At 35.8% G+C, this 14,590-nt stretch overlaps 2 protein-coding genes across 9 annotated transcripts in view; one reads left to right on the top strand and one right to left on the bottom strand.

The window, feature by feature from the left end:
* Window positions 1-466: 466 nt before the first annotated feature.
* Window positions 467-4,790, top strand: LOC127809784 (uncharacterized). Of its 4 annotated transcripts, XM_052348867.1 has the most exons (6): window positions 467-614; window positions 716-772; window positions 2,775-3,184; window positions 3,281-3,528; window positions 3,992-4,099; window positions 4,208-4,769. In XM_052348867.1, exons 3-5 carry the CDS (start codon window positions 2,779-2,781, stop codon window positions 4,070-4,072), a joined length of 735 nt encoding a protein of 244 aa, XP_052204827.1. In that variant the 5' UTR covers window positions 467-614; window positions 716-772; window positions 2,775-2,778; the 3' UTR covers window positions 4,073-4,099; window positions 4,208-4,769. The 4 variants fall into 3 exon arrangements, 2 of the variants coding, with proteins under 2 accessions (XP_052204827.1, XP_052204828.1); XR_008025247.1 differs by lacking the exon at window positions 2,775-3,184 and having other exon boundaries at window positions 4,208-4,768; XR_008025246.1 differs by lacking the exons at window positions 467-614; window positions 716-772 and having other exon boundaries at window positions 1,525-3,184; window positions 4,208-4,790.
* The window catches only part of LOC127809785 (uncharacterized), an 89,158-nt gene continuing 75,048 nt past the window's right edge, over window positions 481-14,590 (bottom strand). For 2 of the 5 annotated variants that reach the window (XR_008025251.1, XR_008025248.1), the window contains 2 exons: window positions 14,415-14,586; window positions 518-665 (listed from right to left, as the gene is read on the bottom strand). Coding sequence is in view for 2 of the 5 variants with exons in the window: in XM_052348869.1 (XP_052204829.1) it covers window positions 481-665 (185 nt within the window). In the remaining 3 variants the exon portion in view is untranslated. Of the gene's footprint in view, window positions 1,148-14,414; window positions 14,587-14,590 lie in introns of all 5 variants that reach the window. The other 3 variants (XR_008025249.1, XM_052348869.1, XM_052348871.1) reach the window with 3 other exon arrangements.

The following is a 14,590-nucleotide window of genomic DNA, read 5'->3' as shown; positions in this document are numbered from 1 at the left end:
CACGTTAAATAATAATAAATTGATGGACTATTGATAAGAAATGAAAGGGCATGGGCAGAGCAGAGATCATGATGGCGTCTTAAAAGTTGAAATTTGAAAGGTTGCCCTCTAAGGTCCAAATGCTCAGCTATTGTAATATATTAAGAGATGCATATATATATATATATATACATATATTATCAGTTTTAAAATATTAAGGGAGAAAGACATTGCGTGTATATGCGTATAACATAAAAGAAAGCAGTAAGCAGAGTGAAGCTGCTCCTCTTGAGTCTATTTCTGCCCTTCTTGAGTCTATTTTTGCCCCTCATTTCTTGCTAATAGAAGAGAAGCTGGGGAAAAAAGAGGAGCAGCAGCAAGAGCACCATCTTCTTCCTTCCTCGTTCTAGCGAGAAGCTGTAGCAGTGAGAGCACCCCGTCTTCTTCCTTGCTTGTTCCAGCACGAAGCCGCATCAACAAGAGCACCGTCTTCTTCCTTTCTCATTCCAGCAAGAAGCCGCAGTAACGAGAGCACCGTCTTCTTCCTTCCTCATTCCAACGAGAAGCCAGTGACCATTTCTTTTCCTTTCTCATTCCAGCGGCTTCGCTCACCGTCTTCTTCTTCCTTGCGTTCGGTGAGCTTGGATATATAAGCATCAAGTTTCTGCTTGCTCTCATTCCCTCTCCTGTCATATTTTACAATTTAATATTATTGGTATTTTTCTTGTAATTGCAGCAGCAGATCTCTGGGCTTACTATTCTTGCTTCTAGCTTTGGGTTTTTACTAAGGAAGGTAAGTTCTAGTTCTACTAACAAGATCTAATTAAGTTGTTTTATTTCCTTCCATTTCAGCTTGTCTATGGAACTTGGGTTGGGGTCCGATGCTACTATTCTCGTTCTTCTCAGTTTCTCCTTTTGATGTGTTTTAGATGATTTGATGCATGTGCTATTTGGGGTTTTAAAATGAGATTTGATTTTTTCTTTGTTAAATAGTGCAAGTGCTTCATCTTCTTCTATTTCCAACCCATCACCAAATCTGAAAAACGGACACCATATGCAAACTCTACGCCCATAAAATCGCACACCGATCACTACAACCACATCTTCGAATTCTTTCCATCGTGCTTGTCCAAATACGCTAATGTAGCACGATCCACATCACAGACCTCTGAAATAATGAAAAGAAGTGTTCACTATGGGCCCATACTGATTAGACTCAAAATACATGCATTTGTAACGGCCGTAACTTCATATTTTGGTAAAAAGTAGATGTCTTCAAACATTATATCTGACTATCCAAATACTTGTGCTCATAATTCGAATAAATATATTGTAGTAGTGATTGTCTTAAATGTTTTCCAATAAATATATTGTAGCAGTAATTGTCTTAAATGTTTTCCAATAAATATATTGTAGCAGTGATTGTCTTAAATGTTTTCCAATAAATATATTGTTATATGCTTTGACATAGTCTTGTGATTTTAATACTGATAAAATGATTTAGGTATTTTCTCACTTTCACTATAAGCATGGATAGAAGTTGGATTAGACAACCAATTACAAGTTTTGAATACCAACAAGGAGTATCAGACTTTATTGCTTTTGCCAAGAACAATATGAACCGTGAAAGCAAAATTCGTTGCCCATGTAATAATTGCAATAATTTGAGATGGAAAACAATTGAAGGTGTTATCGGAGATCTGTACATTCATAAATTCAGTTTACACTATAAGAGATGGTTTTGGCATGGAGAAGATGTGCCAGAAAATATGAATTATTGGGATTTTGATGATGACAATGATGATTTAGGTGAAGAAGAGGAAAACAATGAAGGAGAGGAATATGATGAAGTGGGAGAAATGTATGAAGGAACAAATGCAGAAGGACAAACAGAGGATTATGATCCTAATGTTGGAATGGAAGAGTGTTGCTTTGATAGGTTGCTCAGGGAAGCCCAACGTGAACTTTATCCAGGTTGTCAAGATGTTTCATTGTTATCTTTCCTGGTAAAAATCCTTCATTTGAAGGTATTGAATAAGTGGAGTAACAAGTCCTTTGAAATGACACTCCAATTATTCAAGGAAGTTCTACCAAAGCATTCGACAATTCCTGACTCACCCTATGAAGTGAAGAAAATTTTAAGAGATTTGGGGTTGGGTTATGTATCTATTGATGCATGCAAGAATGATTGCGTCTTGTTTTGGAAGGAGTTGAGTGAAAGAAATACTTGTCCTATATGTGAGGAACCTCGATGGAAGATATATGACAATAAAGGCAAGCGGGTTCCTCACAAAATTTTAGGGTATTTTCCACTAACTCCTAGGTTGAAGAGGTTATTTATGTCAAAGCAAATTGCTTCAGCTATGCGATGGCACAAAGAGAAGCGGAAAGAAGAGAGTAACATATTAAGGCATCCTGCAGATGGAGAGGCATGGAAGCATTTAGATTTGCTATATCCTGATTTTGCACAAGATTCTCGTAATGTAAGGCTTGATAGTGATATGAAGAATATAGTGATGATGGAGATGAAGAAGAAGAAGAATATGTTGAGCTAGATAGTGACATTGATTAGTTTGTGCAAGATGAAGTTTTTCACAATTTTGATTATTGTAATTTTTCAACAGTTTTTTGGTTGTGATTGATTGACGACACTTTTTTTATGAAAATGTTTCATTGGTATATAGATGTTTGTTTGGTTAAGATTATATTATATGAACTTTCTGTCAAAAAGTTATCTATTTGTTTGTAATATTTAATGTTTATTATATACATGTTTATTTTATTTGAGATTGTAGCATTATGCCTCCTAAACTGTTGAGAGGACAAAAGACTACCACCATGTTATGCCCATCCACTTTGAAGGTTAGAGTTTGGTCAGCACATTCAAATGTGATTGCCCCCACACCCACAGAAAAGACTACCACCATTTTACGCTCATCCACTTTGAAGGTTAGAGCTTCGTCATCACGTTCAAATGTGGTTGCCCCCACACCCATAGAAAAAACTACCACCATATTACACCCATCCACTTCAAAGGTTAGAGCTTCATTATCATGTTCAAATGTGGTTGCCCCCACATCCATAGAACCTGAATCGACACCACATTTAGAGTCTGTTGATGGTATCAATGCTGTGCCACCGCCACCACTGTCATCGACCTTGGATACATCTTCTCCATTGACTAATTCACAACCATCTACTATAGGTATTGTTGGGTAGTTTGATATATTTTTATATTTATACTATGTTAAATTATTTAAATTGTAGAAAATTTAAGCTATGATTATGGATATAAATGCAGGTTCAAATGCTAATAGAAAAGGTCGCGGTTTAACAAGAGGAGTTGGATTATTAAAAGTCAAACGGCTTTCTGGTGTTCAACATTTGACAATCACTTTTAATCCTGATACTCGACGCGCAGATGATAATGAAGGATATCATCCTTTTGTTAGTCTAATGGGAAGCTTCGTGAGGAGTTTAGTACCAACAAAAAAGACTTGGAGTTTAATGGATGATGTGGATAAGATGCCTCTTATCAGTGAGTTGAGAGTAAGTACTTCATTCAACTTGATATTAAAATATTTAGAAACATGTCCTAATTGATCATATATATATATTTAATTTCTTCTATTAGAGTCACTTTGATATTGTTGGGTATGATGAGCACCAATGGATTAGAGATGTTGTGGATGCAAAGTTGGCGAATTTGTATGCCAATCACAAAAATAGGTGTCATTCCCACCACAGTTGATTGATATAACTAAGAGTGTTGTATAAATATTAGAATTTCATTTCATATGCTTTCACATGTTATATTAAGTTTGTTCTATTTTTGTCTAGCTCTTTTCTTAGTTATATCATATTTCTTTTATTTTTGATAAATGTACTTGGATAAACCCTCCTCCCAATATCAGGTTCATGAATCACCATTTACTCATGTATTTCCTCTATTAAATTCTAACATAAATTGTATTGTTTTACATTATACTAACTTATATTTAAAAAACAATAGGCTGATCCAACCACGGGGCAATTACTTGATGATATTCCTCTTTTTAAAGCAACTCATTACAATGAAAAAAGTCGAAAGTGAAAATCTTCAGAGGCCTAGGCAGATTATGTAAGTTGTGATATAGCATATTTGATTCACTAAACTTCTCATTTTACATTTTTTATGCTATGTTAAAATGTTATGATGTTATACTAATTATCTTTCTCACTACATTAGGAGATGATGTTGGAGAAACAAGCTACAGCCTCTACATCACAACAAGAAGAAAGTTCAACACTTACTCAAAAAGAAATTTGTGCTTGATCAATAAGGTTGAGATCAGGTTACTTTACTGCTAAACCATCTAAAAAGACTCGGACAACACCAACGAATCATTCAGAAACAGAACAACTTAAACAACAAGTGGAGAACTTGTTACGGTATAATGAGTAAAGAGAAATTGAGTTTGAAGCATAGAAAGAGGAGATCCATCAGTTGAAGAGTATGTTGGCCATTGTTTTAGAAAAGGTTGGAGAAAAACCTTTAGATGAACCATCAAATGCAGAAGATGGCAACAACTCTTAGATGTGTGAGACTTTAAGGATGCAAAGAAGTTGAAAGTTTATTTTGACTTCATATACTTTTTGCTTGTTTGTCTTTATTTGATGAATTATGCTTGGAACATGTAATTATTTGATGAGTTTTGTCATTTGTGGGATATGTTTTGATGGACTAAAATTTTGGATGATGTAATTCGTTGAAATTTATGGTAGTTGTGATTGGTATTTTAAATAGGTTGGAATTTATTAACAGGAATGTTTGTGGGATTATATGATGAGAATATCATGACAGGAAATTTTTAGTGACAAGTTGATAGCTCACCGTCAAAAGTTTTTGGTGATAATATTGTATTGTAGTAAAAGAATTTTTGCAATGAGATGCTTTCATCACATAAACTTTTTGATGATGTCTAAGTCTCTTGATATGTAAATCACATGTATTTTACCAACCATCACAAAATATTTTCTATGAGGACTTCACTTTATCACACGTACCTTTTGGTGACTAAGTGTTTTGTCACAAAAATTTTCTCATAACAAACAATTTTGATTTTTGGTGAGGAGACAATGTCACGAGACAGTTTTGGTGATGAGATAAAAAAAAATTGTGAGAATTAATGATAGTCATAAATATGTTTTGGTGATGAAAATTTTTAAGCTAATAGTGATGAAATAATGTCACTAAAAAGTATTTTTGGTGACTAGATAAGAAGAGATAATGATCTTAGGTGATGAGTTGGGCGACAAGTTTTTTCGTCACCAATAATGCATTTACCGTGATGAAATGATTATTTCGTCACCAAAGATAATTGGTGGGAGACCTACAGTGACGAGTTCGTGACGAATACTTGATCATCACTGAAAAGATTCAGTGATAAAATTCTATCTTTTTGTGACCACCTAAGGTCATCACAGAAGACCAATTTTCTTGTAGTAAAGTGTGCCAGTGAGGCGACGTGAAACAGTGAGGTGCATGAGTAAAATACCCTTCACTTAAGGCGATGAAGTGTGACGGATATTTTTGTTATTTATGATGCATTATGTAACTCATGGTGTAATTTATGAAGTACCAATAACATAGTCCCTGATGTGCATAGACGAAGGGGTTCTGAAAGGAGCTAGCTCCCACTTATTGACAGCATAGCAACATGTTGACACTAGTAGCCTTTGCACGTCACTTGGCTCATTGGTTCACTTCAGTTGCAAAGGCTTTCTACTCGTGGAGACTTATTTAAGATTGGGATCTCCATTCCCTCAAAAAATTATTTAAGAATTATTTTATCATTAAAAATTTAATAATAATAATAAACAAGAAAAAATAGTATATTATTAAGAAAAAAATTATAATAAAGAAAATTTATAACCTTATTCAGATAATGCTTGCAAAAACCAAGAAAGGATTGTTTAGATTAATCAAGAACAATAAAAGGAAACAAAATCTCCAATTAAAAACCACAAAATATTTTGATCCTTCTTTCCTTCACAAATGTAATGGCTTCAACTCAACTTTTTTTATATATCCATTATGAAAAAATAATTTATATCAACATAGTTTAATTTTTCACATATACATATGACGGGGTAGGGCTAATAAGGGCAAGGTGGGGTTGGGATTGTAGATCCAGTCCCTATCCCTACCTTGTTCTTAGCAAGAAATATTAGGGTTAAGCTTACTCAACCCCAAACCCTTGTCAAAGGGCATCCCTCCAAGAATGAATTATTTTGGGATCCCTACTCGTGGAGAAATAAAGAAAGTTGTGGCATCCCAACTCGCCACTCTAGAATTATGCCTTTAAGTAAGTTATGAATGATACTTGTTTCATTTAACTCGCAATTAAAATTGTTGTTGTCGAGATATAATAATAAATTTATAACTACGAGAGATTTTTCAGTCCTTAAAAGACCTGTAAAATAGAAAATAGTCAGAAGACGTGTGGTGTCTCCTGCACAGGCCCTCCGACGATTAAGTTAGCTTAATTAGAAATCGAAAGAGTATGCAGTATTTATAGTAGAAATATAATTTTTGTATAATTCTTCACATATCTAAAGAGTGGGGGGTCACCCCCTTATTCATAGAGGTTGAAGATGATAGATGAGAGAATATCCACATATTTCGAGATTGTTTGTTCTGGCTTTCACGGTAAAAACTTCAAAGGTAAGTTGATACATTCTTGACAATGATAAGATTTGAAAAGAGACTGCTTTCCTCGAACTCGAAAAAAGTTCCTTATAGGGTCTCTCAAGGACCTTTCTTGGAAAGTCTCCCAAGCCTTTTTTGGGCTTTTGCACAGCTTATTAGGCCTTTGGACTTGTCTTGGGTTTGGCTCTTTTAGGCCCATTTTGCTTGACATATCAATTGTTCCCTACTCTTTCTTTTAGGTCTCTTGAAGGAAAGAGTAATTATATCATTTTGTACTATGTTTATTTATTTATTATTTTTGGTGCTATAGTTTTATTCAATGGATCTTCCCACATCAAACCATTTTCCCTAGTCATTTTAGCAATCAAGATCATTTGGTCTCGATGTTTTTGCAGACTACCTCTTCATCTCTCGTGATCCCCCCCATATAAAAGGGGTCCTCCAATTATTTCATACTTCTCATCCTAGTGAATTTCCTTTTGGTAGCTCTTGGAAGACTTATTTTCTACACTCTCGGAGACCTTCTAAAACACTTTCTTGGAGATCTCAACACTCTTTCGGAGTCCTCTCTTCCACTCTCCCAGAGATCCCAACACTTTCTCGAAGACTTGTTTTCCACTTTCCAAAAACTTCTCTATTTGGTACATTCGTCTTACCATATGGCTAGGACAATAGGTCAAAAGGTTCATCCCTACCTAATGAGCTAGGGTCCTTTTAAGGAGTACTAGGTTAGTCAAGAGAGATATTGGGAGAATAAAATAGACTTTCCTTTTTTCTTCTGACTTCAACGTGAAAGTACCAAGTCAATAAAAGACTTATACAACTTTTGTTGATGAGAATTATATAGGGTTTCATAAGGCATCCACTATAACTGGTTGTCGCTTCCCCATCCCTAAATTTGGCATGAGTTTTCCAAGGATGAACCACCTAGTATCGACCCAACTTCACCCTAATTATGCCCCCCTAATGGCTGGGCATAATTAGGGTTTCCATCTTGTGTTACCAAAGGGATGTGGTGCCTTCCCCCAAATTGTTTAGTTGTTTTACAAACTTCGGGGGGTAAACCAAAAGAGGCATGTTTCTTCACCTTCCAAAGGGTTCTTGGACTTGACAAACTCTTCTTTAACCTGCTAAACAAGATTGAAACCTTTGAGTCAAGGTGGTTCGTAGTTAAGCCCCTATCAAGCTAGAATGCTCCACTTCAATGGTGTTGGGATAATGAGCGGGAGGCCTAGATGAAAAAGCTCCCCAAGCCTAAGATGGTTTGGGCAATATATATCTAGGCTATTGAGGGCCTGGTTTCCCCTAAGCCATATCATTTGCAGAAGGTGTTGACTCTAAAAAAAATTGTGGTTGTGGGATGGGGTGTTCCCCTTAGGGCTTTACTGGGACCTTCCAAGCCCTTGGATGAGTGAATGGCATCTCATGTTGTCCTTTTAGTCGAGAGAAACGATATTGTTTTTGCTGAAAGAATGAGAGGGAGGGGGGGTTACTAACGAATCAAGGATTCTTCCTTAGGTGCTTCTTGGTCATCGTCCTCTGCCTTCATTTCTGTTGAAGTCTCCTCTCCCAATGATGAGGATAGTGCACACACTTCCATATCCCTACAGGAGCAATCCTTTCTTGTGGGTACCTTTCCTCTTTTATTAACTTCTTACTCCTTTTCTTCTATTAATGCTATGTATGGTGGATACTTAAATTTTCCATGTTTTACAAGAATGGACCATTTGAGAGCTGCCAACTCCCAAATGAGGGAAGGAGAAAAACATTCATCTCATAGGATAGTAGAGCACGTACCTGCATGCAAATGACTTTATCTTTCTTAAGATGAGGCAAGCACTTCTATTGTCGACTAAATTGTTGAGAGAGCTCCTCCTCCTTCTTCTCTTTCAACAACCCTTATTTATGCTAATCTTTCGCCATCTAGTTTTCTTAGGGCATTGAGGGTCGAAAGCTAACATCAGGCTCTTTCTCCAACGTCGTATAAGGACGAGGAGGCCACTTTGTGCTTGTACCTGACAACCACTATCGCTACAATTGGGCTAAGTGCAACTGACCCTTTGTGCCTTTCTATAAGCACCAATGGGAGCTTGATGTCGAAGTCCCCTAGAGGACTCCTCCTACTTGAGGTTAACAAGCCTTGCGATTGCCCAGTCCTTTTTCTTGACAAGCATTATGCATGAGAATATCACTTACAAGTTTATCTTAGGGTGATTGACTTTGACTTGGTGGAGGACTTGGGGATTGGAGCTCATCTCATTTATTCCACCATCCTTCCCCGAGATAAGCACCGATTATTTGGAAATATCCCTATGATATTGGACAAGCCCGAGCGAGTCAAATTATAATGGTAAGCTTTCTTCCTTTCCTTTGTTTCATCAATCTTTCCTTCCATTGCAACTTTTTTGTTATATTAACTTGCTTCACCAAACTATTTTAGTTTCCATTGGAGACTCAATTGATTGATTCTCATTAAGCTACAACTCCTAAGGAGTTTTTTCTAGTGAGCGTATTTGGGATGTAGGATGCTAACCCAATTTTGGGCTTCTATATTGGGTGATGCCTTGTTTAATTTTTGAAGAAGGGCTCTTAATTGGACAATGACAAAGATGGTTCATATTTGCAGAACCAATGTTACCCTTTATTGAGTATTGTGGTAGTTGTGGGGGTTGGAAACAACAATAGTAAGGTGTTTTGGCTACTCATATTCCCTGCTATTTGGTAGTCACAGTTGTCGGTGTATATTGTATTTTTTTGTCTCTTCCAAACGACTCTTTCTAAGTTTCTACTGTCATTTTTGTTTTCTTGTTTGATTTGTCTTTTATCTTTTCTAGTTAGGTTTTTTCTTTACATTATCTACCAAGATTGATGGGTTGGTTCTTTGGCTTTAGGTTCTTAAGTGTGTCCCTTGCTTTAGCACATTTGCTAGTTGGTCGAGGTGGCCTTGTGTCCATTATCTTTTGTTTCTCTATTGAACATCTAAGAGAAAAGAAAAATGAATATATATTTTCAGAATATTGTTGAAATATTTTAATACAATATTCTAGTAATATTATGAAGATATCGTAAAATATATAAAATTCCTAGGAGTTTACTTACCAAGTATTGGTTGCTCCTTTTTATCCTATAAATACATGTCCATGCCAACCTTTTTTGTAGACAACAAATCTCTCTCTCTCTCTCTTAATTTGAAGAAAAACACTTTTATATTTCTATATTAGCTACTGATGTACTATAACATGTTCTCCTTAGCAAAAATCTTCAAAGATTTTGGAAACCCATAATTTTATACAATTGTTTGAATGGCTTTATCCTACAATTTGTGCTCATAACCTTGGAGATTTTCAATAGAAGATCAAGTTTCTTGTTTTGAAACAAATCTGAAATTGCAAACTCTCCTAGCTACAACGGGAGCACATTGAGCAATGACAAAGCTTGCTCAAACTTTTGACGAGACAGACTCAACTAATACATGCCTCACCATGGGCAACATAAACCTCTATCAAGACTTCTATAAACAAGACATCAGGGCTAACTTTAGGACTTTCATTAGACACGAAAATTTCCTAAGGTTCCACCTTAAGACTAACACATTTCCACCTCAAACTCTACATTATCAGTTTGTTCAGACTCTTCTAATTCTACAAGACTAGACACATATCAACTTCTAGATTTACATCAGTTCTACAAACTTAATTCTCTTTCTTGTTCAATATTCAAAGACTTTCCACTTCTTAAACTTCTCAAAAGCTTCACTTTTACGCCTAAGAAAGAATACCCAAAATCTCTCTAGAATATTTATCAACAAAGAAAGAAATATTAGGTCCTAAACAAAAAACAGGGACACAGGAACAGTCCCCAAAAAAGATAGAGAAAGCAACCTACAACTCATGGGAATCACTTATAACACAAACATCTATGGGAACCTACAAGCCATAACACAGGATTCATAAAACCCTCTAGGTTACTAATCAAATTGAATTCAATCATGCCTAACATGCTTAACTCTAATAGCCCTCTTATGGCCAATGTGCCCTAACCTTTTTTCATGCCTAGACTCCAAAAATTGATAGCCCTACTAATAAACAGAGACTTAACCAATACTCTAATTTATTCCATACCTACAATATTGCGATCTCCTCATTTATCTGATGTAAAACATTGTTTACCAAATTGAGGATTATCAAAGAATAAGTCATCTCATCCATGTCCTACCTTTCTTGGGCGGTCATGGAGAGTTGCTTATCATTTTCCTCTTTTATTTCTATCAAGGCCTTTGCATAATGGTTCTAGACCAAGATTGCCTTCATATTCTTTTGCCACGTACCGAAGTCGCCATGGCCGTCAAATTTCTCGAGTTTCACCTTAATTGGTGTCATATCTTGTTTGGTCATTTAATATCTTGCAAAGGAAAAACAAATACCCACCAGCATACAGAATCCAAAACCAAATACCAATAACACAGAATTTAAGAATGGAACAGGAATGATGCGGGATAAACAACAAGATATCCAAACAGAAACTACAGTAAGCAAGAAGAACTCAAACCAATAGACATATGCCAACAACAAAAATTTGAAATACACAAAAGCTCGGCAGTACCAATATTCACAACAAGAGAAATTGAATAGAGACAAAATTGCAATCAAATCAAGAAAATAGACCAGGATTAAAACAGTATAGAGACTAGATTGCAATTGTAACGACCCGTTAGTGGGCCTAGAGTTTTACTTGAATTATGATTTATTATGTGTGATAAATTAGCCTTAAGAATTAAGTGTTATAAAATTGTGATGTGCCTAATTTAAGGGATTGAGTTTTGAAAGAAAACTTGGGTTGAAGCCAAATGTATTGGGTTGTGTTTTATTTAAGATGAAGTTGTGAAACCCTTGGGCCTAAGAAATAATGGGGCCATTGTGTTGGACTAATGAAATGGGTATGGGTATTGGGCCCATGAGCATAAAAGATTTGTGTATTTTAATTTATCAAAAAGAATGAATTATGAAAAGTCTAATGAAGGCTTGAAATTTGTTCATTGTGTGTGTGAAAAGTAAGGGTGAAATGGGAATTTCATAAATGAGTATTTATTATAGATAACTTGTGTGTATTATGGAGTAAAAAGGAAAATGAAAAAGAAAAGAAAAAGAGGTAAAAGACGACCAAAATGGGTTTAATGAGTTGTGGTGTGCGTGTAAATGAGAGGGGCAAAGTGGTAATTTGGCCAAGGGGGTGGTTGGAAAGCTGATGGCGGCCATTCTTCCCTCATGCTTTTTTCTTTTCCTTGTCTTCCTTCCTCTCTACTTCCCTTATCTCCCGATCGATCATCTTCTTTTTCTTCTTTTTCTTCTTCTTCTTCTTCTTTCTTTCTTCTTCCATTGTCAATCTCTATTGAAGTTCAAGGATGGAAGATACAACTAGTTGTTCTTCTCTTTGGACCAAGCATTGTTAAAGCAAGTTCTCTTTCCTCATTGTTTCTTTTGGAGGCAAGTTCTTTTTATAAATAAAGGTTCTATTATTTGTTTCCATTTCGGTGCAAGATCTTGTTCCTTTTATTTTATCTCAATGCAAGTTCATGGTACTTTTCCTTCTTAATGAAAGTTTGGTTCTTCTTTTTCTCTAAGGTCAAGTTGGTTTTTCTTCGTTGTTCATTTGTCTTTGATTCTTTTTCTTTCTTAGAAGATCCAATCTTGAATCCATATTGATTGGTGGGTCTTCTTCTCATTCCTTTAAAAACTTTGTGTTTTATCATTGATGGATCTTTTCGAGAGTTGTCATTAGGGTCTAGCTCACCCTAAATTCTCAAAGGAATGACACTCGATTGATTAGGAATTTTAGAGAAGCAAGGTTTTGGTGCATCTTGCTTGGGATGTTGAGTTTTATGGGTTGTCGTTGATATTTTTAAGTTTCAAGCCTTTGTTAGTCGACTAAGCCCTCATTCTGTTGACTAAGTGGGTGTCCTAAATTCTGTTAGTCGACCAAGTGTTTCAATCGGTCAACTAAGTAAGTAATTTTGGCTTCTGTTAGTCGACTAAGTGTTTCAGTCGATCGACCAAGTCCCTATTTAGTCTACTAAGTGTTTCAGTCGGTCGACCAAGTCCCTATTTGGTCGACTAAGTCTCCTTCATCGGTTGACTAAGTCCATAGTTAGTCAACTAACTCTTTTATTCGACCAACTAACAGAATGCATTAATTCTTTCTTTTTAGTCCGATTCTTTTCTAATGTTTGTAATTCTTCTCCAAAACTCTTGTGATGTTTTAGTTGGCTTCAAAACCATCTCGCGGATATGTAAGTGTTCCAAAAATGGGGAAGTTAATTAACGGTGAGAATTGAAAATGAAAATCATGAGATCTTAATGGTGAATTCATGTAATCAACTTGTTTGACCTTGAGAAATGGTATGGAAATGAATCTCAATGAATGATGTTAAATCATGTGATGAAAATATCATTGGCTCATGTGAGGATATAATCTTGAAATGTCTAAGTGCGCATGATGATCATGATGAGAACATCTCTAATAAAAAAGCATGTTTGATGTATTTGTTTGAAACTTTCATAAGCATTGCATGGTATTATTATTTGCGCACCTATTATTTTGCGCAGCGACTATATTCCGCGGGGTGAGAAAATGATATCCTAAAAAGCGTCTGACACAAGTGAGGTGGCCATAAACCCGGTAGGCGATGCTCAAGCCAAATGAATGGCTAAATGATTTTTTTATATATATGTATGCATGCATTTGAATGAAAGGCTTTGAGGGCTGATGTGATGCATGGAAATCTATATATTCATGAGAAATGAAACGATGCATAAAATGAATAATGACAATGGCATGGAAATGATAATAATGATGGGAACTAATGGGAAATGTTACTCGTACTTGGGAAGTCGGGTCTATTCCACTTTGATTTATCCATGCCTTAACTCTATTGCTCTATTTGTTGTAATATATACTTGTTGAGCCTTGTGGCTTACCTTGTTTATTCCTATTATTCCAAGTAAAGGAAAAAAAAATTGTTGAGGGCAAGTCCAGTGAGGTTAGAACCCGGGTTTAGTGGTGTACAGAGATATCCTAGCCGAAAAAGTCTATGGGAGTGGTTTGTTTTGAGGGTATGTAGAGTGAGATTCATTTTGTAAACGATATTTGCCCTTATATTTTGATTGTATGGCCTTTGAGCCTAAAGAATTGTGTAAGTTAAAATGTCGTTGGAAATGCTTTATTTTGGCTCTTGAAGATCGGTGAGCAAGTCAAAAAAAATAATAATTGGTGTTTAATCTAAGTTATTGTTTCTGTATCCATTTTGTGATGACCTCCTTTCAAATTTCCTATGCTAGTGGGATTATCCGGGAGAGAGCCGCTACAACAATATTTCAAATACATCTAGCAATTACATGCAATCAACCTCAATAGATCCAATTTCTTAGAAACAATCAAGTGATATACACTTACAACAGGAAGTAAAACACATTCATATCAGCAATGAATCTTGCAATAGAGAAACGACAACAGCAAGAAATCAACAGCAATAGTAAACAAATGAGAGAAATAATTCCAATCTAGTACATTATAGATCAATAATTGTCTCTTCAAACCCATCTTGATTTCGATTTAAAAGACTTACGAACACAGTGAGGATTAGGGAAAAACAAACATGCTCGCTATAACCCTAAGATGGGTTCAAGAACAACAAGAAACAGATCTCATAAACAAAACCAGCAAGCAGAATAGGATATCAAATACTTACAGAATTGGAGGCCGATTGCAACCTCCGATCTTCCCTAAACGACATGACCTTTCAGATCTTACCGATCGCCTTCGATCCGCTTTCACTCGTTCTTGACTGTGCTTGACTCTCTGATCCCAGCTCCTCTAATCTTGAAGCCAATTCCAGCTCTGATACCACTTGTTGATGTTACCTGT

Source organism: Diospyros lotus, chromosome 9 (genome assembly GCF_014633365.1).
Source record: "Diospyros lotus cultivar Yz01 chromosome 9, ASM1463336v1, whole genome shotgun sequence".
Lineage (NCBI taxonomy): Eukaryota > Viridiplantae > Streptophyta > Magnoliopsida > Ericales > Ebenaceae > Diospyros > Diospyros lotus.
This window is presented reverse-complemented; position numbering and strand designations above follow the sequence as displayed.